The sequence below is a fragment of the Pseudopodoces humilis genome, chromosome 5 (genome assembly GCF_049639895.1).
Source record: "Pseudopodoces humilis isolate 2021_Gansu_Grassland_sample_001 chromosome 5, ASM4963989v1, whole genome shotgun sequence".
In the NCBI taxonomy this organism is placed as follows: domain Eukaryota; kingdom Metazoa; phylum Chordata; class Aves; order Passeriformes; family Paridae; genus Pseudopodoces; species Pseudopodoces humilis.
This window is the reverse complement of record NC_142204.1, coordinates 13,195,789-13,223,134: the sequence shown is the minus strand read 5'-3', so window position 1 is coordinate 13,223,134 and position 27,346 is coordinate 13,195,789. Positions and strand designations below refer to the sequence as shown.

General features: G+C 44.2%; 2 protein-coding genes across 6 annotated transcripts in view; one reads left to right on the top strand and one right to left on the bottom strand.

Annotated features, from left to right (window-relative positions):
• The first annotated feature begins 5,870 nt into the window (after nucleotides 1–5,870).
• Nucleotides 5,871–9,299, top strand: LOC102105892 (dynein axonemal intermediate chain 7-like). Its single transcript, XM_088055093.1, has 7 exons — nucleotides 5,871–5,880; nucleotides 5,939–6,096; nucleotides 6,899–6,917; nucleotides 7,169–7,383; nucleotides 7,965–8,129; nucleotides 8,313–8,426; nucleotides 9,009–9,299. Exons 1-7 carry the CDS (start codon nucleotides 5,871–5,873, stop codon nucleotides 9,282–9,284), a joined length of 957 nt encoding a protein of 318 aa, XP_087911219.1. The 3' UTR covers nucleotides 9,285–9,299.
• Nucleotides 9,286–27,346, bottom strand: part of LOC102105705 (inositol 1,4,5-triphosphate receptor associated 2) — a 36,817-nt gene continuing 18,756 nt past the window's right edge. For 3 of the 5 annotated variants that reach the window (XM_088055348.1, XM_014262361.2, XM_088055349.1), the window contains 20 exons: nucleotides 25,534–25,595; nucleotides 24,533–24,598; nucleotides 23,670–23,778; nucleotides 22,370–22,517; nucleotides 21,510–21,591; nucleotides 17,996–18,042; nucleotides 17,851–17,912; nucleotides 16,129–16,211; nucleotides 15,930–16,002; nucleotides 15,151–15,205; nucleotides 15,040–15,067; nucleotides 14,348–14,488; nucleotides 13,791–13,925; nucleotides 12,903–13,050; nucleotides 11,988–12,031; nucleotides 11,306–11,383; nucleotides 11,133–11,197; nucleotides 10,596–10,697; nucleotides 10,358–10,462; nucleotides 9,286–9,983 (listed from right to left, as the gene is read on the bottom strand). In XM_088055348.1, the coding sequence (XP_087911474.1) occupies nucleotides 9,740–9,983; nucleotides 10,358–10,462; nucleotides 10,596–10,697; nucleotides 11,133–11,197; nucleotides 11,306–11,383; nucleotides 11,988–12,031; nucleotides 12,903–13,050; nucleotides 13,791–13,925; nucleotides 14,348–14,488; nucleotides 15,040–15,067; nucleotides 15,151–15,205; nucleotides 15,930–16,002; nucleotides 16,129–16,211; nucleotides 17,851–17,912; nucleotides 17,996–18,042; nucleotides 21,510–21,591; nucleotides 22,370–22,517; nucleotides 23,670–23,778; nucleotides 24,533–24,598; nucleotides 25,534–25,595 (1,877 nt within the window). In that variant the 3' untranslated portion in view covers nucleotides 9,286–9,739. Of the gene's footprint in view, nucleotides 9,984–10,357; nucleotides 10,463–10,595; nucleotides 10,698–11,132; nucleotides 11,198–11,305; nucleotides 11,384–11,987; nucleotides 12,032–12,902; nucleotides 13,051–13,790; nucleotides 13,926–14,347; nucleotides 14,489–15,039; nucleotides 15,068–15,150; nucleotides 15,206–15,929; nucleotides 16,003–16,128; nucleotides 16,212–17,651; nucleotides 17,763–17,850; nucleotides 17,913–17,995; nucleotides 18,043–21,509; nucleotides 21,592–22,369; nucleotides 22,518–23,669; nucleotides 23,779–24,532; nucleotides 24,599–25,533; nucleotides 25,596–27,346 lie in introns of all 5 variants that reach the window. The other 2 variants (XM_088055350.1, XM_014262363.2) reach the window with 2 other exon arrangements.

The following is a 27,346-nucleotide window of genomic DNA, read 5'->3' as shown; positions in this document are numbered from 1 at the left end:
TGGATTTGCACAACATATTTGGATAATCTGGCTAGGGTTTGGCCTGTGTGCCCTGAGCTCCTGTGGTCAGCACAAAACTGCTGCACACCTGCATGATGCACCTGGCTAATTCTGCTTGTTCTTTTCCACTCCAGAACCCAGCTCTCCTTATTGCTCCAACAGGATTCTGTGGGGTAACACCACCCACAGGAGTCTGCTCAGGGAGTTGGTCTGGTTGCTCCATACCCCTCTGATCCTGCAAGAGCACCTCCTCCTCAGCATCCCTGTGTGTCCAGAGGGTATCCCAGGTGCAGGGACAGGACATTTCCTTGCACACATCTTGGTCCTGCACAGGGTGCTGCCCCTCAGCCCTTCCCACAGCTCCCAGCTCTGCAGCTCCAGCTGTCCCCCCTGTCCCACCCTGCAGGAAAGTCACGGGGCTCCTGGGGAACGCAGCCAAGGAGTTCCATGGCATGCCACAGGTGATCCTGCCTGTCCTGCCACAGGAGGCAGATCACTTCACCTGTACAACTTAATGGCAGCTAATCATGGCATGGTCCACTGGCTGCTTGGTCAGGCTGCCCCTTCCAAAGGCCTTGGAAAAACACAGGGTGTTTGGAACAGCAGTGGTGACTTCAAATGCCTGCCTTGCAGAGCTTTTTGTGGTGAAACAAGTGCGAGAAATAAAAAAAAACACAAGCAGAACCCCAATGTAACAAGGAACAACAGCAAAACTTTCAGCTTCTTAATCCTAAAATACCTCCCCCACTTTTAAGAAAGAGCATTTTTTTCTGAAGAAAAATTAAGGAGGGGCTGAGGGACAAAAAGGCAGAAAAGGAAAGCCACTGACTCCTGTGTACCTGAGAGTTTTTTCCCAGGATGTGGATTTTGAGGGTTGCTGGGTCTCAGCCTGGGAATCACAACAAAATGCAGGGAATTGGCTCTTCCTGCTTCGTTCTGAGAGTGGGGAATTATTTTAAGGTCACTTGCATGGCTTGTAGATCCCGTTTTCTTCTCTCTTCTAATGGTGCCATGGCACCTCACCCAGGAACATGAGACCATCTGGAAAATATCATCCAGTGCATTATTCCCTGTGCCAGAGGGATATCTATAGATAAAGTAAATCATGTTGTCACGATCCAAACAAATAAGGAGAGGCTGTAAGGCACTGGAATGTTTCCTCCCTTATCTCTGTGCATGGCTTTGCCCCAGGAGGGACCACAGGGATCTTTAAAGTCCCTTCCAACCCAAACCATTCTATGATTCCAAGATCCTTCCAAATTCATCCAGTTTTGGAGAGCAGGTGGGAGCAGTCGAACCAGTCCCTCACAGGACCAGGTTCCCCCTAAGTCCCTTGCCCAAACCTGCTCCATAAAACTCTATAATGCCCAAAAGGGTGTCTGTTTTTGGCACAAAATAAGATCATTTCAAAGGAGTTTCTTACAAGAAGAGAAACCCTTCCCCTCAGCTGAGCAGCTCAGGTTATTTTCACTGTTTGGATCTAACCCACTGAACAAAATACTGCCTTTGCCTTTGGAAAGGAAAATCCATTGGGCAAGTTCAGGCCAGCTCTCATTACAGGCTTCTTAAATTTATTCATGGAAAATTAAATATTCTCTTTAAATAGGAAGATAGGTACATATATGTGTCTCCAAAGTGGTTTCAGGCTCCTAATTTGTAAACTAATGGACACAATTCACTTTGCAGCACTACCTAGAGTGGCTCCAGGGTGTGATGTTATTATGGTCATGGAAACTAAATGAAGAGCACGTGGCTGACCTTTCCCAGCTCAGGTCTGTCTTCCCAAAGGAAGTGTATAGAATACCAACCATCTGGTTTATCTTGCATTTCCTTTCCACTGGAGGTTTATCTCATCATTCCCAGGAGTGTAGGAAATCCTGTTGCAACACAGCCTCTTCTTGTCCACTGGACCCGTGCTGGAATCACAGAATAGAACATTCCCAGCTGGAAGGGATCCACATGGATCCTCAAATCCAATTGAGGGAGGGAAGTATTGGGTTTGGGGCCCTTGGGATGTGGCACTTTGCAAATGACAGAGAAACAGTGATGAGCCCCAAGCTGGGGGACATAAAGCGGGTAGCAGAGAGGAGAGGTGGGAGAAATGTTCCCCAACAGTTTTGAAGTTTAAGCAGGCAGCAGAGTTCTATAATATGGATGTCCTCATGTTTGTTTGTGGCTTTTTTGGGTTTTTTTGTTCCTCTGTATTTTGCACTACTCTTCCAGAGCAGGGCAGTACCTTCAACTGGAGAATAACAAAACAGTTGTTAGTACTTCATCTTCTAAAACTGGGCCTGCACCTTTCATGTGCTTTGGGCTGACTGTTCAGATACAGCAGTTTGTGGACTGTCAGAAGGAGGATGTTGGAATTGAGAAGAAAGGATTTACTCCTTGGTATTCAGTTGTCTGCAGTTAAGAAAAGGAGAAGCAATTATGAGCAATTCCAGTGCCTGACCAGCACACAAAGCCAGCCCATCTCCCTGGGATCCACATTCTGTTCTCCTGACCCATAGCTAGGTGTCAGATTCAAGAAGCTGGAGTCTTTGTTCTTTTTGGCAAAAACCTGGACTTACCATAGGCACATCCAGCACTTTGTATTTCTGCTGGGTGATGAAATGACAAAAGATTCTGCAGGATCTTGTATGTAGCTCCATCTTCTCCTTCTCTGCAAATGAACTTGGTCCAGGCTCAATGTATGGATGCAGGAAGATGCAGGGGAGCAAGGAAGAGCTGACACCAAATGTGTCCAGTAGATCCCACCACTTCCAGGAGGTACTTGGCACAAATTCAAGCATTATGCTGTGTGCTCAGAATTCTAGTTTTCTCTCTTTTGAGTCTTGCAGTCCTGAAATGGAGCACCTTCCCTACAACCAGCATGGAACACACCTGTAGCTCCAGTCATCTTTCTCCTAGGGAACCAGAGTGTGGTCATGGCATTTGTGTGCTGCAGTCTCACAGCCTTGACAGATTTTGGGCCCTGGAGGCTCTTTCCACGTTCTCCAAATAGATGGAAAAGCAAGAATTCATGTATTTTGATGATGGTTAAATACAGCTTTCTGATACTATGTAAATAATTTTGATGCTTAGTCTGTGAGTTACAGACATTTGTAAAAAACTTCAGCGTTTCATTCCAGCAATCCTATCAATCTGAAAGCATGTGCATTTCAAAACAGGTCTTCTGTGTGGTAGCTACATTAAAAATTAAAACTACTGTGTTCTGCCTTATCTAGCCTGTTTTTTTTCCCTGTGGTTTAGTTCTATTCAGTCAAGTTTAGTCTGATTTTTAAAAGACTATTGTAGAGCTTCAGTGTTTCAGGCTGCATGGTATCAAGAAATACTTTATTAGACAGGACTACTCTTTGGAACTTCAGTCATTGGAACATTCTTCTCAGTCCTAGCTTTTAACAGCTTGTTTCTATGAAATGTAAATTTCTACCACTGGGATTTAGCATGCTTTATTTGTTCAGCATATGAACCATAGGTACCAGCTCAGTGAATAAACAACAATTTTCTCTGTAGTTTTTTCCACCTTCTTGAATCTTACTGCATTTTAGTCTTTAATTCCAGCTAATTTTTCTTTTTAAACAAACAAACAAACAAACAAACAAACAGCAGGCAAAACAACATTTCTTTGTGGGGCACATTTAGAATTTATCCATGTTATCAGAGTTGTGGGCATGTGTCAGTTTCTACAGGAGAAAAGATCCAGTTTTGTCCTCAAGATGACATCGATTTACTTGAATGGGACCGAGTAAATTTCCTTTCTGAATCCCTCTAAAAAAAAATGATGTCCTGTGAAGCTGGGTTAGCCCAGGCTTAGACATCAGCCTGCAGTTCACAGGATGGCCATACTGTACAGGAATCACCAGGGTGTGTTTCACAGCTAGAGCAGGCAGAGGCCCACATATTTTTCTTTCCTTTTTCCTTCCTCTCCTTTTTCCTTTGTCCTGCACCATGACATTATTTCTTTGTCCATCTCACTGTCCTTTTGCCTGTACCTGTCTGCATCTGCTGATCAGTCCTTCTCCCTCACTGCACTCTTCTCTTTATAACCCTCTGTCGTGTTGCCCATCCCTCTCTCTCCATCCCCTCACACCCACTTGCCATAGACATTTTCTCCCTCTGTCCTTGTTTCCCTCTTTGTCTCTCTATCCCTCTGTCTTTCCTGAGTGTTTACCACTCTTCTTATTTGTCCTTCTCCATGCCTCACTTACGTTCCTTTTTATTCCCTGTTGCTCTGTCCTGCTCCCTGTGCAGTTGTTTCTCACTGGATCCTTCTGTCCTGTTTCCTGTTCCCTGTCCCTATTCTTTTTTAATCCCTCTCTGTTGTGCTGCCCATCCCAGTTGTTTTTATTTCACCACCATCCTGCACCCCATTCTTCCTTTTCCTCTTGTGTCCTCTCTACTCCCACCCCCGGTTTCTGCCTCTCCTCCTCGTCTCTCCCGGTGCTCCCATCCCGCTGCTGGATAGCTCCGTGAACTCAGATTGGGATCCCGCTGCTGCCCTCTGGCCATGGGGCAGCCCCCAGCCTGTGACACTGAAACTGGACTTCAAGGTCCCTCCCACCCCAGGCCACTCCATGACCCATGGAAACACTGCAGTATCTCCATGTGAACGGAGCAAAGTTTATAAATATAGGGATGTTTTGATAACACTCAGGTTTTGTTGACATTTCTATTAATGATTGTTAAATCATGTGGGGAGATAATAGGACAGGAAAATGGAGTTCATCCACACACTTATTTTTAAAATTTATTTTTTTTTTATGCTTATGCACATGCTTATCGTGTTTATATAGATATGTGTATTATTATACATATGTTTATGAAACACAATCTTTATGAATCTGCCAGGCTCTGGGGAGATTTACATCCTCAGAAAATGATGATTCAAATACACATCATGGTATGCATTATTGTAGTGTGGGGTGTTACTGAGTATTACCTAAATGGGTGCTTAAAGTGAGATACCTGCTCTTACACCTTGTTCAAAGAGGGCCTAATTCTAGGAAATAAAACTGTCTATCCCACATGAGTTACAATTTTCTCCAGTGTTGTGGTGTCGTCCTTTGGTTTAATAAGAGTAAGTTTTCTTGTGGTAGTGATTTAAAGAAAACAACTGCAAACTATTGGCATAATTTAGCTCCACTTTACAGCATTTTTGAGTTGTCATCTTTTGATATGGTCTTATTCTCTCTGAGCAAATTTTATAACAATTTCAGTAGCTGTTTTTACAGTATTGAACACTTTTTTTCTTGATTCCTGTCAACAGTGACTTCTCTCCTCCTGTACCATCCCATGTGATGTTTTATGTGGTGTGGGCTGGTTTGGATTTTTTAAAGAAAATATTTATGGCCATTTTTGTCCACACTGTCTCTGCCTTTTACTAACATTTTCCAATTAATTAAATCTTAAGTTCATACATTTGTGAAATATACATAGTTATGCACAGAAAAAAAAGGAATTATCTTTGTAACCTGAGAATTGTTTCATGTTAAATCCCTCTTGCTCTTCATAATTACCACGTCTTTCACCTTCAGCACATGACCTTTTAGCACCTTATTTTTAGATATCTTTTTATCTGCTTCGTTTCTTTTAATATCAATATAATCTTACAAAACCTGCCCAGAATCTACTGTATTACTGTGCTTGTGAAACTCTTGTGCATGTAACAATGGACTCATTTTGTCAGTAAAACCTTATTCCTATAGAAAACATTTGGCACTGGCCACAAATTCAAAAGCCCCAAATCAAGAAGCGCTTTTCATTGCCCAGCTCTCTGCCTTTCCCCACATTTCAGTGATTATTGAAGAGCACCAGCAGATGGGGCTGAAATGCTGCCTCCTGGAGCACTTCCAGCACACAGAGTGAAGATGAAGAGAGGTGGGAAATGCTGAGTTTGAGCACCAGGTTAACTCCTGCTGTCCGGTGAATTTTTCAGAAGCGGATGCGCTGCTGCAGGAGGAGGCAGGAGGCAGAGAAGAGGCACCCAGAGCTGTTGATTTGCAGCAGCTGCTGCCCCTGGGGGGTGTGTACCACATCCATGCCCTGCAGCTGCCGCCCCAGGCCCGGGACGTCGGGGACTGGAGCATGGTGGAGGTGAGGGAGGAAAGGGATCAGCCCCTGGTGCCCTGGCACCCCTGAGGAGCCGCTCCTGAGGTTTGTCACTGCTGGCACACGCACTGGACACGACTTCTGAGCGGCAAACCAACGAGACGAGGTTTGCAAAGCATCAGATTTTCACGTGTGAAAGGTAAAAGCTGGTACCAAAAGCACTGCTGGTTCAGCTGCAGGCTCTTCAGGCTGGCTGAGGGCTGCAATCGCTGTGTTCTGGTTTCCTCTAGTGCTGAGCTACCCCACAGGTTGCACTGTGACGCTGGAAACTTTCAGTAATCGCAATTCCCAATAAGCCAAACTCAGAGAGCAGCACTGTGGGCAGGGGAGCAGCCCAGGATGTTCATTCCCAGCCCCCTGGGACCTTCCCTCTGACACTGGGAGTGGAATTACACCTGCTTTTGCCTCCCAGCTGCTCCTGGTTTCTGAGGCTGTGCTCTGTTAAAAAGGGCTGTGCCCAGACTGGGGCACTGGAAGGGTTCCAAAGCCTCGTGGTAGCTACTCTTCTACTGCCTTCAAAGTTGTACTTGGAAATGTGCAATATTAGTAAACTCTTTGAATGGTGCATTAAAAAACTCCGCAGTAGTTAGATGAACTCATATAAAAAATCCTGCATTTTCTGATAAACCCCTTATCCGTCCTTTTCCTGTCTTGCCGAAGCTGCTGGATGTTGGATTGGAGGTGTATCCATATTCCCCAGGAGAGGCTGAAGATGGCACACAATTTGCTGTACAGATAACCCTGAAGCTCCCTGATAATGTGATTTATTTTAAAGTGCCTGTGGTAGCCCGATGGGATGCTTGCAGGTACGAACTTAGGACATAAATTTATTTTAAATTTGAAGAGTGGAATTTATACCCAAGTTGGACTGTCACAATCCAGCTGTAAAGATAAGGCTCCAGTTTGGAGCCCAGAAATAGTTGGGGGACTTCAATGTTAATTGATTTGGGGATTTTACATTTTTTTTGTTATTAGTTTTTTTGGTTTGTTTTACTTCAGCATTGCTGCCAGAAGCCTTCCATGTACATCAGTGTATCATTGCTTCCTTTTTGTCCAGGCCAGCAGTGGAGAACTGATGGCATCAGCGAGATAACATATGAAGCAGAAGAAAAGAGCATCACTTTTGGGATGCGTGCCTTTTATACAGTAGCCCTTTTCCAGGATGCTCACCTGAACCTGCCCTATCAGGCCTGGGAATTGCACCCCACTGGGGTGGATGAAGGACTCTTCACAGTTACTGCAGCCTTTGCAACCATTCAGATCCAAATTAAGGTACTATCAATATTTTTTTAAAATCAAACATTTGCAGTTCAAAAATCCCATAATTATTACAGTGTCCCCGAGTAAGAATTAGGGATGTTTCCACAAGAGTAATTTGAATCTCTCTTCCTTTCCAAGCACTGTGCTGGTTATTTAATTTCAGTTATTTACTATGAGAAAGCATCTGTGCATTTGCTCTGAAAAGTTTCAGTCAGTGCTTTGCTGCTGGTGCTGCCTTGCTGCATTCAAGCCTGTTCTACCTGTTAGAGACCTAAAAATTGTTCCTCTCCTCTCAGCTCTACCAGGTGAAGTTAAAGCATTTCTAGCAGCCTACTACTAATGTTCCTTATTGCTTCTCAAACTTCAAGCTACTCATGATTACCCATCTGTTCACTGCTGTACAAATCAGTACACCAGTCTAATTTCTGAATTCCTACACAAAGCTGGCTCTCTTCAGGATCTGTAAATGAAAGGTCACAGCCCAGAGTAGCAGATGATGTGGGTAATAGCCAGCAAAGATATCAATATTTGAAGCCTAAACCAGAAAGCTATTTCCATGACTAGTAAGTTGCTTTCACTGGTTTGTACAACAGGATAATCAGTGTATGTTGTCTTCAGTAGTGGTGGAAGAGGAGGTGCTTTCCCACATGACAGGAAAATGGATGAGTCCTTTTGCCCTCAGAGCAGCTTTGAAAAGAGCTGGAGTGAACATTTTCCCAGCAGAGTACTCTCCCAAGTATGTCCCTGTGCCCAGGAAGGTGAGTGCCAGAGTTTCCTGGTGGTTTTCCCTCCCATTTTTCACTCAGGTCACCCTTTCCTGCACTGGGAGCTGCTGTGCTGCCAGCTGAGCCAGGGACTGAGTACAGCAGGCCCTGACATTGCTGTAACACAGGGAAATAGAGCAAGTTCTGTTTTGTCTGATTGCTACTTGTGCACTGCAGGCTGCCCTGGCAGAAGTGAAGGCCTATGAGCAGATGGCTCTGCTTGCAGCTGCTTTTGCTTTTGCTCACAGCAAGTGGAATGGAGAAGCAGGGCCAGAGCGAGTCGTGTTCAAGGTTTGTGGAGTCAGACCAAACTTCCAGAGCAGGCCAGCACTGACCCCTTCCCCAGCCAGACAGAAACAATGAACTCACCTGTGGTGGCTTCAGCCCCTGCAGTGTCACAGACTGCACCTGAGAGAGCTCTCAGGAGACACAAGTCTCAGCAGCAAAGACACTTGCTAAGGAAAACAGAGCTGATAAATCACCAAGGGAGGCTTTAGCCAGAGCTGGGGTGACAGAGCTTCATGCTCTTCAGAGGCCTCTTGAAAATCAGCAATCTGCTTTGCCACCTTTTTAAAGAACAGCTGGAAATTCCTTCCTGCCTGTAGGGTTTCTTTTGCTCCCTACTGCAGAGGAGGGAATAAGCAACCTCAGTGTTGATTTGTCTCCACCTGTGAACTAAAACACATGGTTAAAACTTCTCCCAGCCAGACAAACACTCCCACGTGTGGCTGGAGAAAGGTAACACACCCCACTGCTGAAAGCTGGAGTGGCTTTCTCACTCTCAGGCTAAATGCATGTGGCACACAAATATTAGAATTTGTTCTCTGACAGTGGCACAGGCTTCACCTCACGGTGCATTTTTTCCTGCCATAGGCAAGTGAACATCTTACAGTGGGTTCTGCCAAAGACAACAACTGGTCTCTTTATATGTTCAATGGTGAGAAAGTACAAAACCTCAAGCTCACTGAAACCAGTGAAGCTTTTACAGAAGAGCTGAAAGAAGAGTCTGAATTTCACTCCACACTCCACCATATGCTCAAGGCTTCTGCCAGCAATGAAGCCATGGATAAAGTGGAAAGAGCTGGCTTCCTGTTTATTGATTCTGTGTATCAGCTGCTCCTTGCTACCAGAGTTTTAGCATACTCTTAGATACAGCAAGCTTTCCTTCAAAACTTTATTATCAAAAGCTTTCAAAAAAGTTACATTTCAAGTCTTAAATCCTTTTCTGTTCAAGTCATTGAAACAGGTTCTAAAATGCAAACATTTTATCTTTGTTCAAGCAAAATAAATTCTTTATTCTCTTGTGGCTAGACCACCTAGACATGTTTATTGTTAAGAATATTAAAAATTGCTGTTCTATTGTAAACCTCAACAGAACTGAGACCTTTTTAGCTACTTTTAAAGATAACTTTTGCCAGAAGGAGAAGAAAAATACTTTTTTTTAAAATTTCAAGTCATGCTTTAAAGAAAAAAAACTAATCTCCTCCCCAAAACCCAACCCACAACCCAACAAAAGAAACCCAGACACATAACCTTAAATCAAGGGCAGCCTCAGCTCCTGTCCGGCAGAGCGTGGCAGCGCAGCTCCGGCAGCGGAGCCGGGGTTATACCGGGGGAGGGCCGTTGTGTTGCAGTCCTGTGTAGGGCCACAGCAGCTGCTGCACCAGTGTCCAGGAGTCCCCAGTGCCCACAGGGGCTGCATCTGCTGGCCTCTGTAGGGACAGCCCCATCAGGAAGCTCGTGAGAGCAGCCAGCAGGACCAGCATGGACACGGACACCCAGAAGGTTTTGTTAGCGTTGCTGAAGGAAGCCTTGAAGTGGGATGCCCACGCTGCCATCAAATTGTACCTGGGCAGGGCAGGAAAGCACAGAGCCCTTCAGTGTTTCTTCAAAACATGAAACTCATCCCGTCCCACCCCCAAAAGCCCTACAGCAAACTAGATCCCATGAACATCAAAAGTGACAGGTTGTTACTGTCTTGGGAGCTGTGCAGGGGGAACTTTGGTTCTGGGTTTAAAACACAGTCAAGGAAGCAAATTCTTGATAAGCTGACCTGAACTTCCTGTACCTCACACTGCTTCTGAACTGATTCACAAAAGCTGCCTTGCAAGAGCAGCAAGAACTCTTGCTTACAGAAAGCACTGAAAGTCCTCAACTTTTGTTTGGTACCTCTTCCCATGTGCACCTCCCAAACATGGCTTTAACCGGTGAAATAAACTTACATTGACTCCAGGGTCCATTTGGGTGGGTATTTTCCTTTTTCAGAGACACTTTCCTTCCTAGTTAGTTGTCCCTGTACTTCAGCAGGTGACTCCAACTGCTCATTTCTGTAAACAAGAATCAACAGTTCCGAAGCCTTACTAAATTCACAAAAGCTTGGCTTTATAGCCCAGGTGATGAATTAAAAGCTCTTTAAAAAGCAAACCAGCACACCTGGGAGGAGGCTTCTGCTGAACTTACTTGGTTTCAAAATGCTCCTCTTCATACTCTGCCCAGGAATAGGTGCTGAGGAACCTCTGCAGTGAAGGACGCTTCTCGTTCTGCTTCACCCCTAGCCTGCCCCTGCCATGTGTTAAACGAATTTGTCTGATTTTTCCCAGCAGATAAAGAGCAGGAAATCAAATTTAGCAGCAGCCTAGTCATTTGGTTGACCTCAGACAAATAAACCACAAATTTAATTGCTTGAAATTAGGATCTTTTTTTAAAAAAAAACCCAAATGAAACCAAACAAAACTGCAGATCCATCCACTGTAGATATTTAGATTTCACATTTTAGTTCTAAAGCAAGAAAGTTGAAGGATTTTTTTTACAGCTATCAATGCTCAGTAAGTAAAAAAGGTGAGCTCATAAGGCTCATTTGCCTATTATAGCACATAAAACTAACGCAAAAGGTGTTGCCTAAACATTATTATACCCCAAGATGTTTCATATTTTCTTACTACAGGCACAGAGTCAACAAGTATTCCCCCATTCAAAGACAAGCCCAGGTGACTTTACCAACTGCTTGATCTCCTGCTGAACCTGTCACTTCGTTCATCCCCTTCGGATTCATGGAACTGGGCCTGGAGGAGAAATTTGCCGCATTTACTGCACTGGCATTCTGATGCAGAAACCCAGCCAGTTTTGGGGAGGTGAAACACCTCAACATCTCTCCAGCAGCCCCTACTTACCAGTGGCACCCCAATCCCTGCATTCCCAGCACTCCTGGGCACTGTTGCAATGCTAACTCTCCGCAGGGCTGATGAGGGCTATACAAATGAGAGGCATTACTGGCTCTTAGAAAGGCACAGCTGTGTTACCCCCTGAGCACACAAAATACTATCTGCTTTACACAAACTATATTAAAAAAAAGATGTTGAGACATAGCTTGAAGTAACACACAAAGGATCCAATCTCAAGTGCAGATCAAATCAGTTTTGAAATAGCACCTTTCCACAATAAATCCTTTCTGCCCACTTGAGTGAGGCTGGCTGCACAGCTTCCAGCAAAATACCAAAATGGAATGTAACTAATTCCCCTAACCTCACTCACAGGAATTCCTACTTTCAGTTTGAACTGCTCCCATCTCATATTTTTGTCCTAAACACTCCTTTAACTCCAAGGGACCCATGCACGAACAATATTTCTTAACCAGTGAGTGAGAGCCCAACCATTTCACCTCCACCTTCTAAGGGGGACCACTTAGAGGGTTGGTGGGGTGTCTGAAAAGTAGATTCTCATGTTTCATGGCACCAGCACATATTTGTGACAGAAGAGCAATCAGTCAAGCATGTAGCAGAACACCAGTATATAAAGCAAAGAAAACCACACACACACACTTAAAAATTTGAAATTTCATGTAAGGACCATTACCTTAAAGTTAAAAGGACTTGGTAGCTTCTTATTTGTAGATTCATCTGTGAAGAGATCAAACATCAGAGCTTTACAGGAGGAGTTTGCTGCTAATAGGAGTGAAGTGAGTTTAATCTGCAGTCTAAGGTCTGACTTTCTGCAGAGTTTAAGCAAAGCACTCTCAGAAGGCAGAAATGAGATCTCAGGAAAAAGCCTCCTATTTCATTAAGTTCATAACTTTCACCCATTACCTATCCTCTGCAACCATCAGCTTCCATCATTATCACCAAATATATTCCATTATTGAGACAGTGTCCTGTTACAGGACTGTCTTTCACAGCCAGGACTGTGATTCAAAAGGTTCTTAAAAGGATTTTATGGTGTTCTCTTTTGGTGTTTAAAAAACACATCCTATTTTTCAGAAGAATTTAATACTTTTCTGACAAAGCCACAAATGCACAGCAGTGGCTGCAAACCTGGCTACTTAGAAGGGGAAATAGAGGCTCCCTGCACTTATGGGATTTGTAATTCCCATGCAGAAAAGGGCAGGGTGCATCTGTAGAGAGCAGCCAAAGCTCAGCTACCTACAAATAGCTACTGTGAACAAGCACCCAAATTTACTGCTCACAAGGAATAAGATTATCACCAACACATGCCATGCACTTTGCTGAAAGCCAGAATATCCCTGTGTACTTGCAGTGGTCCCACACACAAATCCTGAAATCCATGACAGTTTAGGCACAAGTTTAATTTCAGAGAGCTGCCTTTAATAGTGTTAATAAATTGCTATTCCCCCCCTCCTTTTTTTTTTAGAAGAGGGGATAAAACAATCATAATTCTGTCACCTAAGATGTGGAGGGTTTATATGACTATTCTGCAGCTATAAGGGCCTGTCTGGCAGGTGCTAGCAAAGGGAAAGAGGCTTTTCCTGGCTACCTCTGTCTCCAAGGGAGCTGAAGGACCTCTCGTTCTGGAGCAGGACCTGCTTGAGCTCCTCAAGTTCCGCGTGTTCTTTGGCGTACATGCGCTTCAGGTTCTCCACGTGCTGGATCATCACCTCCACAGCCTTGCTCACCCGGCTCTCCTGAGGGAGCAGGGAAAGCAGCAGCTCTCAGGAACTGCCTCATGTTTGGATATTTCCCCCTCAAGCATCTGGTCTCCTCTGGTATATCCTACTATTATCCTCCACTTTCAAAGCTTCATTACAACCCCTGTCCTAGCATATGCTACACAGGTTTCATTTCTCTGGGGATCACTCTTGTTGTAAAATAAATAAATCAGTCTTCAGTTTTGCAAGCCCTTACAACTCATCATCATCTCTGATGTACAGTCTCAGCTGCCACCATGCATTTGCTGGTATTGCCGAGTCATATTTTCATGCTGCTCTGGGGTATTGTACACAGCTACACCTAACGTTTGAGCAGGGCTTTGTAATCTTTCATAGATTTGCTGATAGCTGTAGCTATCTTTCCATAAGGCACAGAACCATCTTTGCAGCATCAAGGCCATTGTTACCACCCTGTTTGGTATTTTGTACATCCCATTGCTGCAAAGTTTTTTTAGTTTGGTTTTTTCAACCAGAACCTCATTATTTCTCCAGTGGGTTTTTGCACAATTCTAACTGCTCTCAGTGCCTGGGATTCCTTATAACAACACAGTAAGAAGAGAAGGCCAGGACTAAGCTGTACTGGCCAGTCTACACTACACACACCAGATTCCCAAATCCCATCCAGGTCCCTAAAGCCCAGCAAGCAGACATGGCTATCCCTTTGCAGCTGGAAGGTTTCAGCTTTGTACAAAGTACTTTTAGATGGAAAGTGTTACCTGATTAATAGCCCCCAACATCTCTGCTCTGCTGGCAACTCGAGCTGCATATTGGCTAAGGAACTGCAGGCTTTTCTGCAGCTTCTTAATGATCTCCTGTGCTTGGTTATCTTCTTCACACAAAGGAACTAATGCCTAAGAGCACACATTGGTAAGAAAACCGGTGTGAATTATTAACAAAGAATGAAGGTTTGAGCTGATGACACTGAGGAGCTGTGTTCAGGCCCACACCAACACCCTCAATCAGTGTAACTTTGATAGAAAGCTCAAGTGGGCAGAGACTGGAACAAAAAAATCAGCTGAAGCAAGGGGCAGATGTTTGTGCAACAGAAAAATTCCCCACTGCCTGAGCATGCAATGCACTTGGATCAAGATTACCCCATGTCATCTCATATTTTGACTGCATTGCCCCAGAACTTCATTCATATTTGCTCACCATGTATCCCATGCACACTCTCCCTTTAAAAAGCTGTTTTAAGAGACATTCACATCTGCTTATCCCATCCACTCTACCTCTGCTTATCCCATCCACTCTACCAGCCCCAGTCAATACTGACCTCTAACATCTTCACAGCATTTGTGATCTCCTTTTTCAAGTTTTCTTCAGCCAGGTCTCGGGACCGCTCTTCGAGCTTCACTCTCTTGTCCAAGGTAAACAAGTCACACTTAAAACCTAAAGACAGCCTCAGAAATTCAGCCTGTTGTGGGAGGAGAAAATATTTCAGAGGAATCCAAGTGATGCAGAAATTTAAGGAGATTTGGACACTGACATGACGTTTGGGACTATACCCTGTGACCAAAGTTTAGGAGAGATACAGAAGAATAAGTGAACATGACCCACTTCCTTTAAGCAGGTCTTCCCATCTGTAGTGATGGAGGACGTAGGAATGTTCTGCAGCCAAAAGAGGTGACATCCTGGCAGCACACTGTGCCATCTGTGCCTTTTGACAAAACTGTTTTAAATCCGCACATTCTGCCTGGGAGGAGGTCACAGCTATGCTCCTTCAAGCTTGCAAACAAGTGTCACAGTAGTGACAAGTCTTTGTTCAGTTTTACAGATTTCCACCTTTCTCCATCCCATCTCTTGAAAAAAATTTCCATTAGGCTTGGAAAAAGATTTCAGAACTAGCCTACAGAAATACATCCAGTTTAAGCTGGATCATTCTTCTGTGTAGGAGGAGATATTAATCAGGGTTTATCTACAATATCTTATCTGAAATGCAACTGCTTATATCCTGAAGTGACTTACCTCCACTTCCTTCTCATTTGGGGAGTCACTGTAGGAGAAGAAAAAGAACCATGGAACAGACTGACTTTAAATTCATACCTGCAGGTAATCACTGAAAGTCAAAATACTTACAGCTCATTTTGCTTGGTTTTATCTCCTTTAATACCACCTGCAGTGGGTGAACTCGCTGAGAAGAGACCAAAAAAAACAACATTTTCAGACCAAAGTGCAAAAACAGCCTCCCCAAAACAACTTGTGAGAGTCTTCCAAGTTTCTACAGATGCCCCTGTTTTCCAGTGTTAAGCTCTTGCCACTGAAAATAACTCATATGCATCAGGTTCTATTCATTGTGAGGCACCACAGCACTGCCACTTGTACAAAGCCCCAAAAGTCAGTTGCTCAGGGAACTTCAGCTGGCACCTTATTAGCAAGAAATGGTTAACTGCAGGTTTGGGCTTCAGGATGTTATATGATTCACTACCTCACCAGCTTTTAGTGATTTCCAAAGGCAAAAGAGGAGGCAATTTGAAAAGCAGAGAAGTCTAAGGAGAAACAACATCCTGCTCCCCCTATATCATGGATAGCACAGAGATGCTTCTTTTACAAATCTTTGGGGAGAGCAGGAGTGCCAGAACTCTTTCAAACATCCCAACTCCTTTGCAGCTAACAACGTTCCTCCTGTCTAGAGGAATGTGGAGCTGGTTAGATCATTATATGCAGAAGTCAGAGCTGCAGATTTTGCATGACACGACTCCTCTTCATTTTGATCTCCAGCTGCAGGTACCAAACCCTAAAATGAAAGCCTCTGATCATGCTTGGTGTGGGACAGGCAGCTCCTTGCACCTCTCGACACAGCTCTGGTTTCAGCTTGTGCTTCAGTAATATGAAGGTGTTCAGCAAAACCCCCTTACCTTTCCTGCCTGGAACCACAGCTGGTGCTTCCTCACTCCTCTCTTTATTATTTTTCTTTTCCTGGTCCACCTCCTAAAGGCACATCAGAGCAGTTACAGGAAGGGAGCAGCCACACCACCCCCCTGGAGGAGTCTGTCTCCTCCTTTGTCACTGCTCAGCCAAACCAGCTGGGCTTGTCACTGTCGCCAGCACTCTTACCGGGTCTTGCTTCAAAACATTTTGAAGCACAGGCTTGTGTTCTTCCATCACCAGGCAGGATTCCTTCTTGATCTGACTCGGTCCTGTGGAGAAACATTCCCAAATCCAAAGGTAACAAAACACACCAAGCTTCCAACACCCGCCATTTTAGCCATGGGCCAACTGGACTAAAAAGAGCACATCAAATACCATGAAAGATCACTGAGAAAAAGAGGAGGCAGCAAAGAACACTATAAAGACACACAGGAAGAAATGTGATTATAACTATGACTGGAAAAAATCCCCATAAGAAATGTTATATATCTGCAGCTGAGAATATAATGTACTTCCTGTAGTTGAAGATGAAAGTCATAGTAATATTCCCTTAGATAAATAAATTTTATTATTTTGCTACCAGCATAGATACTTTTTTTGTTATGCTTGCTGTTTAAAAAGGCAGCTTTTAATTAATATTTATACCTTTAAGAACATCTATAATATTTTCTTTTCTCCTCTGTTTATGCAGTCACACACATCTGTGTCCCAAAGAAATGGCACAGGGAAAAACAAAAAAAGAAAACAAAACTCCAGAAAAACTCCAGCTTCAGGTTTGAAGCCTGCAAAGGGAAATTTATAAGTTCTAATTTTAGGAAACACTTTCCTTGCAGAGATGTGCATCAGGCAGATGTATTCGCAGACTTTAAAGCTATTTGGACTTTTTAAAATTTGTTCTGTGTATCTGCTTCCTCTTAGCCAAAGGCACCTGGACCACATATGAAAATTAACAGTAGAGGAGAAATTAGTAGAAAGAAAATGCTTTTAAATGAAGGGGCACAATTTCAGGAAGATAGTATGGAGGACAGAAACAAAACCAAACAGGAAACTATAACCTTATATGGAGGTAAAGATTTAAAAAAAAAATTACAAACAAGCACACACAGGTATTCTGTGCTGCTTACTCAGATCAGCTTTACAAAAACCACTTAAGTACAGTGTGTACACTTGCTCCAGTTTTGGTTTGGTTTTATAGTTTTTCAGTAGAAGAAAATCATCAGATCTGGTGGCTGTTTATGGCTCTAGCAAAGACCAAACAATACACAAATGCCCCTATCCCCATGTCTCCTCTTGACCTATCCCAGCTTCTTGCACAACAGCCTTGAAAGAGAAGGAAGTGTTTAGTGGCACTGTCAAACTAAATAACTGTAAATACCCATAAAAACATGTTTTCTGTTGTCAAAAATTGTCTGGGATTTTGTACCCACTCAGTGTTTTGCCAGCTGAGCAAGCCCCAAGATCTCACGGAGCTGTTTCATGCTCCCTGCCTGCAGTGCTGTGGTAAGGTGGTTAAAAAATTTTATTCTTACTCAGCTTCAGAGGGGTTTGAGAGCACTGGATGGGGGGGGGGAGGGGGGGGAGAGTGTGAAAATACTGTCAAAAATAGAAATTCTCATGTTGTTGCTCTTACTCAGCTTCCTCACTTCAAACATGTGCTGGAAGCAATTTCCTCAGTGTGTGAGTGCCAGGCAGTGCAGCAGCCACTGTACCTGACACAGGAGCAGCTGGGCCCTTATTGCCATTTGTCTCCTTTGCCACAGAAGAATCTTCCCCTCTCTCATGTAAGGCTTTGGATGATCGTTCCTCCATAGCAAGGCAGGCTAGAACATCAAACAGCAGCTAACAAAGCTTTTATTGCTCAGTAAACACAGACTTGAGCATATGCAGTGCCCCAAATTAAGGACTCACCTGGTACTGGTGCTGTGCTTGCCTCAGATGCAAAAGCTTCTTGGGCTGATGTTAAGTGATCGCTGCCAAAACAAAACCCTTTCAGATACTCATCTACATGATACAGGTCTTGATAAAGGCTTTTAAATCTTTCACAAGATCTGACCTGGATGGGATCAGAGTGGCTCGTGGTGTTGACTCCCCACAGTCAATCTTCAGAGAGAGAAAAAAAGAGTATCAGAGAGATAACTTCCAGAGTAAAACTTACATGTCAAAACTATAACTTTCCCAGCTGTGCCTAAACCACTCCAGCAGTGAAGAACTGGCTGGTAACTGCACTAGTCTAAAGCCTCACCAGGAATGTCATATTCAAATATGTGTTTTGGTTCCTGACTCCATGGTTTGTTCCTAATGCATATTTTCAGTGACCAACAAACATGTTAGTACACCACCATTGTTCCATCTTAACTCTGCATCAGGAGAGATCCATTTTCAAGGTCTGAAGCTCAAAACCTACAAATGAGGTGCACAGAGCTTCACTTGGCGGTAGGGATCAGACTCATTAGGTGAATGGAAGTGTTAATAGGCACAGCATGAGCAAGCAGGTGGTTCAGAACACAGAAAACCAGTGTGCTGTGTTGTACATCTTACTGACTGCCTTTGAAGGGATCCAGTTTTACAATATTACATATAACAATTAACCAGCCCCTTCAGAGGCCTCAAGCCTTGCTGGTGTACAAACTGCAGAGGAACAAAGCAATTAAAAGCTAGCAGTTTTGCTCATGTTCCTCTAGCTGCCACAGTGCGGTTTTGGACCTGAGTCTTATCACATCACAGACAAAACCAATATCCTCTTGAGGTTTTTAATTTCTAGGGAGGTACTATATGTGCAACATCCCTCTTCCTCATTTCACCCTGGAAAGCTCCAGCTCACTCATTCAGTTGTTAGGTTGGTCTGTCTTTATGGATGAAAGGACAGGGTTATATACTATAATACTGATGAGGTTAGAAGGGTTAAGTTGGTAATGACTTGTGCTGAATTACAACCACTGTTGAAGAAAAGTGCTGAATAGAAAATAAAAACAGCCCAAAGCTGCTCTTCTCTCCAAGCAGAGGAGGAATGAAGCCAGACAGCTCCCTATACAGCAAGCACCCAAGAGCACTGTTGAAGTGTTTATGGAGAAACAACAGAAAAACCACATCAGCAAGCAATTGCCAGTATTCTGGTATCTTTCCTACCCCCTCAAATGCCCTCAGAGGACACAGGAAACCCAGCAAATGAGAACAGGAGGTATTCAAGGGCCTTTGTTACTTCCAAGAGTGACCAACTGCTCCCAGTGTCAGGAAGAGCCTTTTCCCTCCTCCCTGCACTGGTTGGAGCTGGGCTGCTCTTGCACAGCCCTGCCCCAGCCAGGTGGATGCTTCCTCTAATGCAAATTCAGACTATTTTTATTATTATTATTTGAATTCTGACATAAGCTTGAGGAAGTGCAGCAATGCGTTTGCCTTGTCCAAGCCATTGGGTCTGAACCAGGAGTACTGGGGAGGGAGAATAATATCATGTTGGAAAGAAAAGAAATCTTAAGGGCTTTTAAAACTAACACACAGCATCCAAGAAAACAGAAAAGCCCTCACATCACCTAGAACTGACTGAAATTATACATTATGCTACATGATCTGTCCCTGCCCAGATGGGCACATGGTCTGTGATTTCTGTTTGCAATGAAGGAAAACCCTCAATTCAGTTTTTAAAAACCCTAAGCTGGCTACCAGGATTATACACTCCCATGGATTCCACATAAAGGGGAAAAAAAAGCCAATAAAAGAGAAACACCACATTCTAGATTTCGTAATAAATAAAATCACATAGTGGTTTGCATTGGAAGGGACTTTAAAGATCAAAGTTCCAACCAACCAGTGGAAGGGATGCCTGCCTTTATCCCAGGTTGCTCAGGCAACATCCCAGCCTGGCCTTGGACACTGCCAGGGATGGGGCAGCTGCAGCTTCTCTGGGCAACCTGTGCCAGGGCCTCAGCACCCTCATAGTAAAATCTGTTTGCACAAGGCATTAGAGAATGGCACAGTCCTTTTAAGAGGAAGAACAGCCAAAGAGGATCCTGAAGCACATCCCTAGTCACTTTTCCCACCTCCATCCCACTGATTAGCATACTAATGCAAGGGCTCTCCATCTCAGCCCACAAATTCTGGACACGGTCTAATCTAACTCCTCCCAAACTATGATTAACATTTGAAAGACTTGTCTGGTTTTCAGACTGTAGTATGACTTCCACGTTTATAAATCCAAACAAGAGCAAAAAGCCCAAGCTTCATTTGGCTCTCACAAGTGCTCCTTTATTAAGTAGCCCCTGAACTTCTATGGTGACAATGATTTGACACAAATAACTTGAGTTACTGACATGCTGACCTGCTCAAATACATCTGCAACTCCAAAGAAAACTAGGGAGACCTTTTCTACTGAACAAGGATATTCAAATTTTCCTACATGCCAGTGTTTAGAACAGATACTGGACACAGCCCATTTGCCTTTTCTCTGGAGCAAGCCTTAACATTTTCATTTTCCCCCTTCAGAACATGCATGTGCAAAGCTTATACTAAAAAGTGATAGCAAGAATGGAAAATGACATTTTTGAGCCCAGCTGGAATTACAGGAAAGCCCAAGAAAGCACAGATGTTTCACACACCTTTGCACAGCTGTGACTTTCCAGAAGGACTGGATAAAGTAGGAACCCTCAAGGGGATCCTCTTTTAAGGGCAATTAGTAGGAGCAGCACAAGCTGGGAGTTCACCTGCTCCACCCCAGTGTGCTGAAACAACAGAGAGTGCCCAGCACTATTACTTTCTACCCTCACTGCACTTTCTGCTTTGATTTACCACTACAACCAGACCATGCTGTACTCACAGATACCACACACCCTCACCCTGAGGCTGGCTGCTCTTTAGTCCCAAAAGTTCACAGAAGCCACTGACCAGTACTCTTCCACCATCCCCACCAACACTGGAGTTTGTAGAGCTCATTATAAGCCCTGTGTGGTGTAGCTGAGGTCTAGATTTCAATAGTGAGGACTGAGGCACAGTTTAGGTGTGCTGAGCTGCAGTTTCTCTTGCTGTTGCCATGAGAAAACTGCAGCTCAATCTGTAGGTGCAGGACTCAGGGCAGCAGTGAAGGCATAGGTGAGTATACCAGCTGAAGGAAAGCTCCCCTACAGCAAAGATGGCATTTTTCAGTTGTTACATAGTGCCTGCGGTAGAAAGTGCAAAGCACGGCAGTACACCCAAATGAAGCATTCTGTGGCTCCTTGCAGGTGGAGAAAGAGAGCAAAAACACTCAATTCTTCCACAGCAGAGCCAACTGTTACTGCAAAACCAGCACTGTCTCCAGCCTTGAAACCCCATTTATAACACTCCACAGCTAAAAGCATGACCCAGTTGCACATGACATCAAGACATTTAGTTTTATAACCAAGGTATTGCAGAAACATGTCCAAACAGAAGGGAACACCATCCCCCCCCCCACCAGCACCCTGCCAGCTGATGCCAGCTCCATCCACTGTGGAGCAGTGCTGATTTATAGCTGAGCCATCTGGACCTGGGTCTGAGCAAGGCACGAAATGCTTGAGCCTGTTCAAAACCACATCTCAGGCATCAGAGCCAGCACTCACCTCGGCAAGTGAAGAGTCCATCATTGTAATGGAAACAGGAAGGTCTGCATCAGTGTAGTCATCAGCAGAGCATATTTTCCACCTGGCAACACAGGCTTTATTTGCATATTGCCCAAACCACAGAGAGAGAGAGCGCCCATTTTCCTTAAGCACATAACAACTGAAGTCATCACTCTCTGTGCAGTCAGTCAGCTGGTCTCTCAGGGAAAGACAAAATTCATCACCAACTTCAATCCCTCCTCCCCCGAACAGCCAGAACCACCATCAGTCCTTTTCCCAACCTCCTCCACACTACACAATTCTACAGAAAACCAGTGGCAAAAAGCTTCGAGAGCTGCTGAGTCTCTTGCTGCAGACTGCCTGCTTTTGCACCTTCAGGAATATCCTTAGCTTTTGAAATATTCACCACAGTTCACTCCAACTTTCCTAATCTCAAGAAGTTTAATTTCTGTTTTAAAGACCTAAGGAGGCAGCTTGATAGGCAAGGACCTCAGAATTCCTGCTCTAAGCTCTGCAAAAAACAAAAGTCACTCCTCAAAATCAATAGGATTTTGGCATTTAATGGGAATGCCAATTGTAAGTTAAACACGGAAATTAGAGAAGAATGCCTAATTCATGTCTCATAGTATGAAATAGAAACCCCATAAATGCATTTTAGCTGTCTGCAAGCAGCTCCACTAACGCGTTTTAGTAGCTGTGAACAGAAGCAAAGCGTTGCCCTGGAACACCATGAGCTGATCAGCAGGTGTTCAGTAAACCCTCTAAGGGAGGCTCCTGCAGCTGAACCCAGCACATGGAATCTGATAGACCCTGTTGACTCCTCCCCCCTCCACCCCAGAAAGGCTATTCTGCCACCTTACCAGCATTCTCCTGATGTCACATCTGAGCTGGACACATGTCCCACATCACACCTCTCCAAGGTGCAGCTGCCAGAGCTCTGCCTGCAAGGCCGGTCCCAGCTATTCCCAGGAGGATTATTTGGGCAGGAGGTCTCCAAGGTCAGAGCATCTGTTAAGAATGACAAGCATGAAGAGAGGTGGTCCTTGGCAAAGCTGGATTTAGTTACAAGTCAATTTTTTTTGGCTAACTCTAAAATAATCAAGAAGTAGACCGACCAAGCAGAAATTTTAAATAAGCCAGCTTCTGTCTTGGTAGGAAAGGGTTTGGTTGTGTGGCCTCAATTTGTTCTGTAGATGGAGAGTTTGTCAGACTGAAACCCTCTCAGAGTAGCAGAATGCTCTGATGAAGAGCACATGCAGCAAGGAAAGATTTGCTTCCATCCACATCTATATGGCCTGGAATTACACTTGAACGGTTGTAGTCTGTGTGAGAAGAGCCTCTGTGTGGGACCAGCTCACTGCTGGGAGAAATGCTTGTGTGTGAAATCCCAAATGCAGCAGCACCCTGCAGCTCTGCAGTGCACAGCTGTCAGTGGCTGCTTTTAGTCCTCGTAAGGCTTGAGAGATGCAGGGAAGTTCCAGCAACTCAGGAAAAAAAGCAACAAATACAATCTGTTGGAAAAGGTGGGGCGGTTCAGCCTGGAGAAGAGCAGGCTGACTGGACACTGGCACAGGTTGCCCAGAGCAGCTGTGGCTGTCCCATCCCTGGCAGTGTCCAAGGCCAGGCTGGACAGGGCTTGGAGCAACCTGGGACAGTGACAGGTGTCCCTGCCCATGGCAGGGGAATGAAATTAGCTGATCTTTAAGGTCCCTTCCAACCCAAACCATCCTCTTACTCTATGATTTTATTCTCAGTAGCTCTGTTACTGTTTAAGTTGTTAAACCAGAACTGCCCACAGCTCAGCAGCCAAGGAGCAGGACATCTCAGGGTGTGCCTGAGAGGCACATTCCCTCAGAGGGAATGGGAAGAACAGAACTCATGCCCTCTGGATCCAGACTGACAAGCACCCAGTCAGGAATATACTCGGATGTATTATTTATACCAATAGCTCCTTAAGATCTTGGGAACTGTCTGTCACCTTGCCTTTCACTTCAAACACTAATCATGGTTCAGATTCCTGGATTACATGCAGAAATAGGTTAAAGCCCACAACATTTTCCACACTCTAGCAGCACACTCAGCACTATTGGGACTGTCCTGTCAACTCCATCTGTATTTCAGGTGAATGACAGAAATGCCCAACACACTACCAGGTCTTACCTAGCAGAGGGGAGCTGTGCCAGTGTGAAACACCCAAGGGCAGCGCCCAGGGAAAGCCAGAGTACAAGGTGGGTCTTTCACTCCATGGTCGTTTGGAGCAATGGAGCTGCTAATTAAAAAAATAACAAGTGCTGTTGTTCCACCACACTGAATACATTAATGCCACCAACTCCCCCTCTCCCCAGGCATCTGCATAATATAACACCAACAGTTACACAAACACATCTTCTGTGGCTTTTTTGTCTCGAAGAGATCATATCTTTAATGGGCAGAACAGTTACAGGAAGAGGCAGGATAATTACACCTGCAACAAAATATGTTTGTTCAAGCTAGGTCTGGAAATAAATCATACAAAACCATGCAAGATGAGCCTTAGAGGAGAACCAAAGAAGCCACTCAAACCCTGTGAAAGGGGTTTAAATAAAAAAAAAGATCCAAACTCCTCGCCAAGGGGAGTCATCTGAAGACAGCATTTGAGAAAACTTCTGAAGCAACATGTATGCAGTTGTATTTGACCTAATGTTGCTTAAACAATGAAAAATTGAAAAGAAATTGGAAGAAGTACCATCTTCAGACTCTGATGCTTCTCTAAAAGGAATTTATCTGTGTTGTGCTTCAGAGGCAGTGGGAACCTGGCTTTGCCATAAGGTTTGGAATATCCTTTTGTATGCATGTAAACACCTGCATGCACATTCACACAGACACTGATCTCAAAGTATTTTTAGTGAGTGTTTAACTTAGCAAAGTTTCTCACAAAGCAAGTTATTTATTTCCCTGTAGTGATGAAGAAAATAACCCCCACCCAAAAATACCCAACATCCCATTTTAACAGACTCAGCAATGATCACAGCAAGCACACTTACCTTCCCTTCTACGTGTTCAGCTGATGTGGGCAGCAAAGCATAGTCAGAATTTAACTCCGCACAGCACTGTTGTAATAGAGAGAGTTCAAGGCAGGCAGGGAAGGGAAAAAAAAAAAAGAGATAAAAGGAGAAGGAGCACTGCTACTGATTCTGAGCAAAATGCAACTTCATCTTTCAAACTGAACTACTTTAAGCTATGAGTTGCAAAACTGCAACTGCAAAACTCCACAGTTATTTCCTATTGCTACTTCCAGCCTTAATTCTGCAGACTCTCATATACAAATGTAAGTTTTATTCATGTGCAGCTGGCCCAGTTTTGACTCTGCTCCTCTGATATCCCTGTCACAGCCTAGGAGACAATTCAGGACCTTCTGTTTGCTGTTAAATACCTTGTTGGTCTGTGTTAAATCCAGAGTGCTTGGATCCTGAGCTATAGCATTCCTTACTAGAGCCAGCTGGGAAAAAAGTCCCTCCACAATGTTTCCCCCTCCACCCCCTCCCAAAGTTGAAGCAAGTAATTTTATTCAAAGCAAAGCACCCCAGAGTTATGTAATTTCCAATGTATTTCTCCACAGAGGGCCACAAAGTTAGTAACTGTTTCACTGCCTATTCCAGGGTCTGGATCCTGAAAACATCTTCCATTATGAGATTTTAAACGTTTTGTTGTTTTTTTTCCAAGCCTGTCTGCAGAAGTAAGGGCTGGCTGTGGGACAAAAATCACACCAATGCATCAGGGAAGGTTTCCTTCAGCCCCTTTTAATACAATCAAGAATTGCTCACACTGAAGACCAACACCACTCCTGCAAGTCCTGACACATTTTTCCCCAGAAGGCTGAGTAAGGAAAATGTGCAGATTTGTACCTACAGCTTCTGTACATGCTAGAAAAGAAGACACCAGGTGCTGCCAAATTGTTTGCAGATGGTCTCAGCTGTGTTGTCCTTCCACCAGAGCCCCTCCTGTGCAAGCCCACCTTTCCTGCTCCCAGCAAAGGGCACCATACCTGGCACAGCAATTCACAGAGTCGCCTCTGCAGCAGTTCCCATCTCAGGGCATTAGCAGTTGCTATGAAGAGACATTTACAAGTCTAACAGGGTTCCTTAAAACTTGATAAGCAGTCCATTTTACAGTATCTCTAACTACTCCTTATCAGAATTTATTGCAGTTTGCGTTAGTCTGGTTAAGCCTGCAAAAATTTTTTTCACAGGGAAGAGGAAACACTGGACATCTTCACCTGCAAATCACAGGCAATGCTTCCCCATATCATTAGTGTTAGGGATGCCACAGTTCCCTGTGGAAATAGATCCCTCATGGCTTAGGGGAAGAGAAGCATTTGGCCTTTCCACCTGACATCCTGTACAGAAGTTGTAAAGTCCATGGGCTTTGTATTTAGAAGCATTTTCCCTCTTACTATGTAGGTGGGAAGAAGTAGGGGATTGGAATGGGTATGTGGGGAGGAGACCACAGCCCAGCCCTTCAGTCAGAAGAGGCACCAGACCTGTCTGGCTTTTTGCAGGAACCAATATAAAGCATTTTTATTCATCTTTCCTTCAGTGCCAGCCTTATTTGTCAGCCCTGTTCTTCACAATGCTTTGCAACTTCTCTACACATATGCCAGTTAATTTATCTACAAAAATATTTCTGCAAAGTAACTGGAGTAATTTAAAGCCAAGGTCTTAGTCATTTTCAGGGTGGTGGGGGAGGCTGGTTTTTGGTTTGTTATTTTGTCACAGTGGCACCAAATCAATCTCACATATCTGGGGTTCTCTCTCTTGATCTACTCAAGCTCACTTTACAGAAGAATTCCATCTATTCAGAGGTGGAAAGTGACAAACTATTTCCACTGTCATGCCTCTTGCTAAGAGCAAAATAAAGCAGCTCCACAGTTTGAGGGAAAGCAACATGAGCACACACACTGACAACACCAAAACACTGGTCAGAGGGGGCCAAGCACATTTTGGGGCTGTTTCTGCCATATCAGTGCAAAGCTGTGCCTTAGAGCTAAAGCCAAGGGTCACAGGGAATTTCTCCTGCAAGATAAACAGTGGTTTCACATGGAGTTGTTTGCAATGCACACATAGATGTTGAGCACATATAGTAAGTGCATTGCTGAGGCCAAAACACTCAGAGGGCTTAGATCAGTCAAATCCTTCTTAAGAAAGGGATCAGACTCCAGGGCTAGGAAAGAAAAAGCCACATGTTCTGGACTCAGACCTCAGCATAATTTAACTGCCCAGGTTATTGAGGTGCTGATGTCAGGAAGTGAGCGAGAAAGAGGCAATAAGAAGTTTCCATGGCTCTGTGGCAGAAGTTGCATGTGTAGAAGGCAGTGACAGTATTGCTTTCCACTAAAAGAGAGCAGCCTAACACCACACAGATATTCAAAAACAGAGCAAATACAAGCAGCAAACAGAACATAGAACGTACAAAAATCAAGCCTACATACTTCAGGAAGCTTAAGAAAGAGGCATGGCTTTGTTTGGGATAAGGTGGGGAATAGCACTTTTGGTAAAGGAGTACCTGTGCCACATGTGGAGTTCTAATCCCCCCTCCTAGGACTGGGGGTTTTGTTAAGAGCTTCTGAAGCTTTGATGGATCCCAACACCCACTCCTTGGGATCCCACCTGCTGCTCAGTTCAGATGGTGGCAGATCTCTTCAAGCAGAAGGAAAAAAAAAAAGGGAGAAAAACCCCAAAACAGCAAGCAAGGATCCACAGAGCATTTTACTGGATGACCTGCAGATCAACCCTTTCTTCCCTTGATGTAACCAAATCCTAAAGTACTTGCCCATGCAAAACATGAATGCTGGCACATTG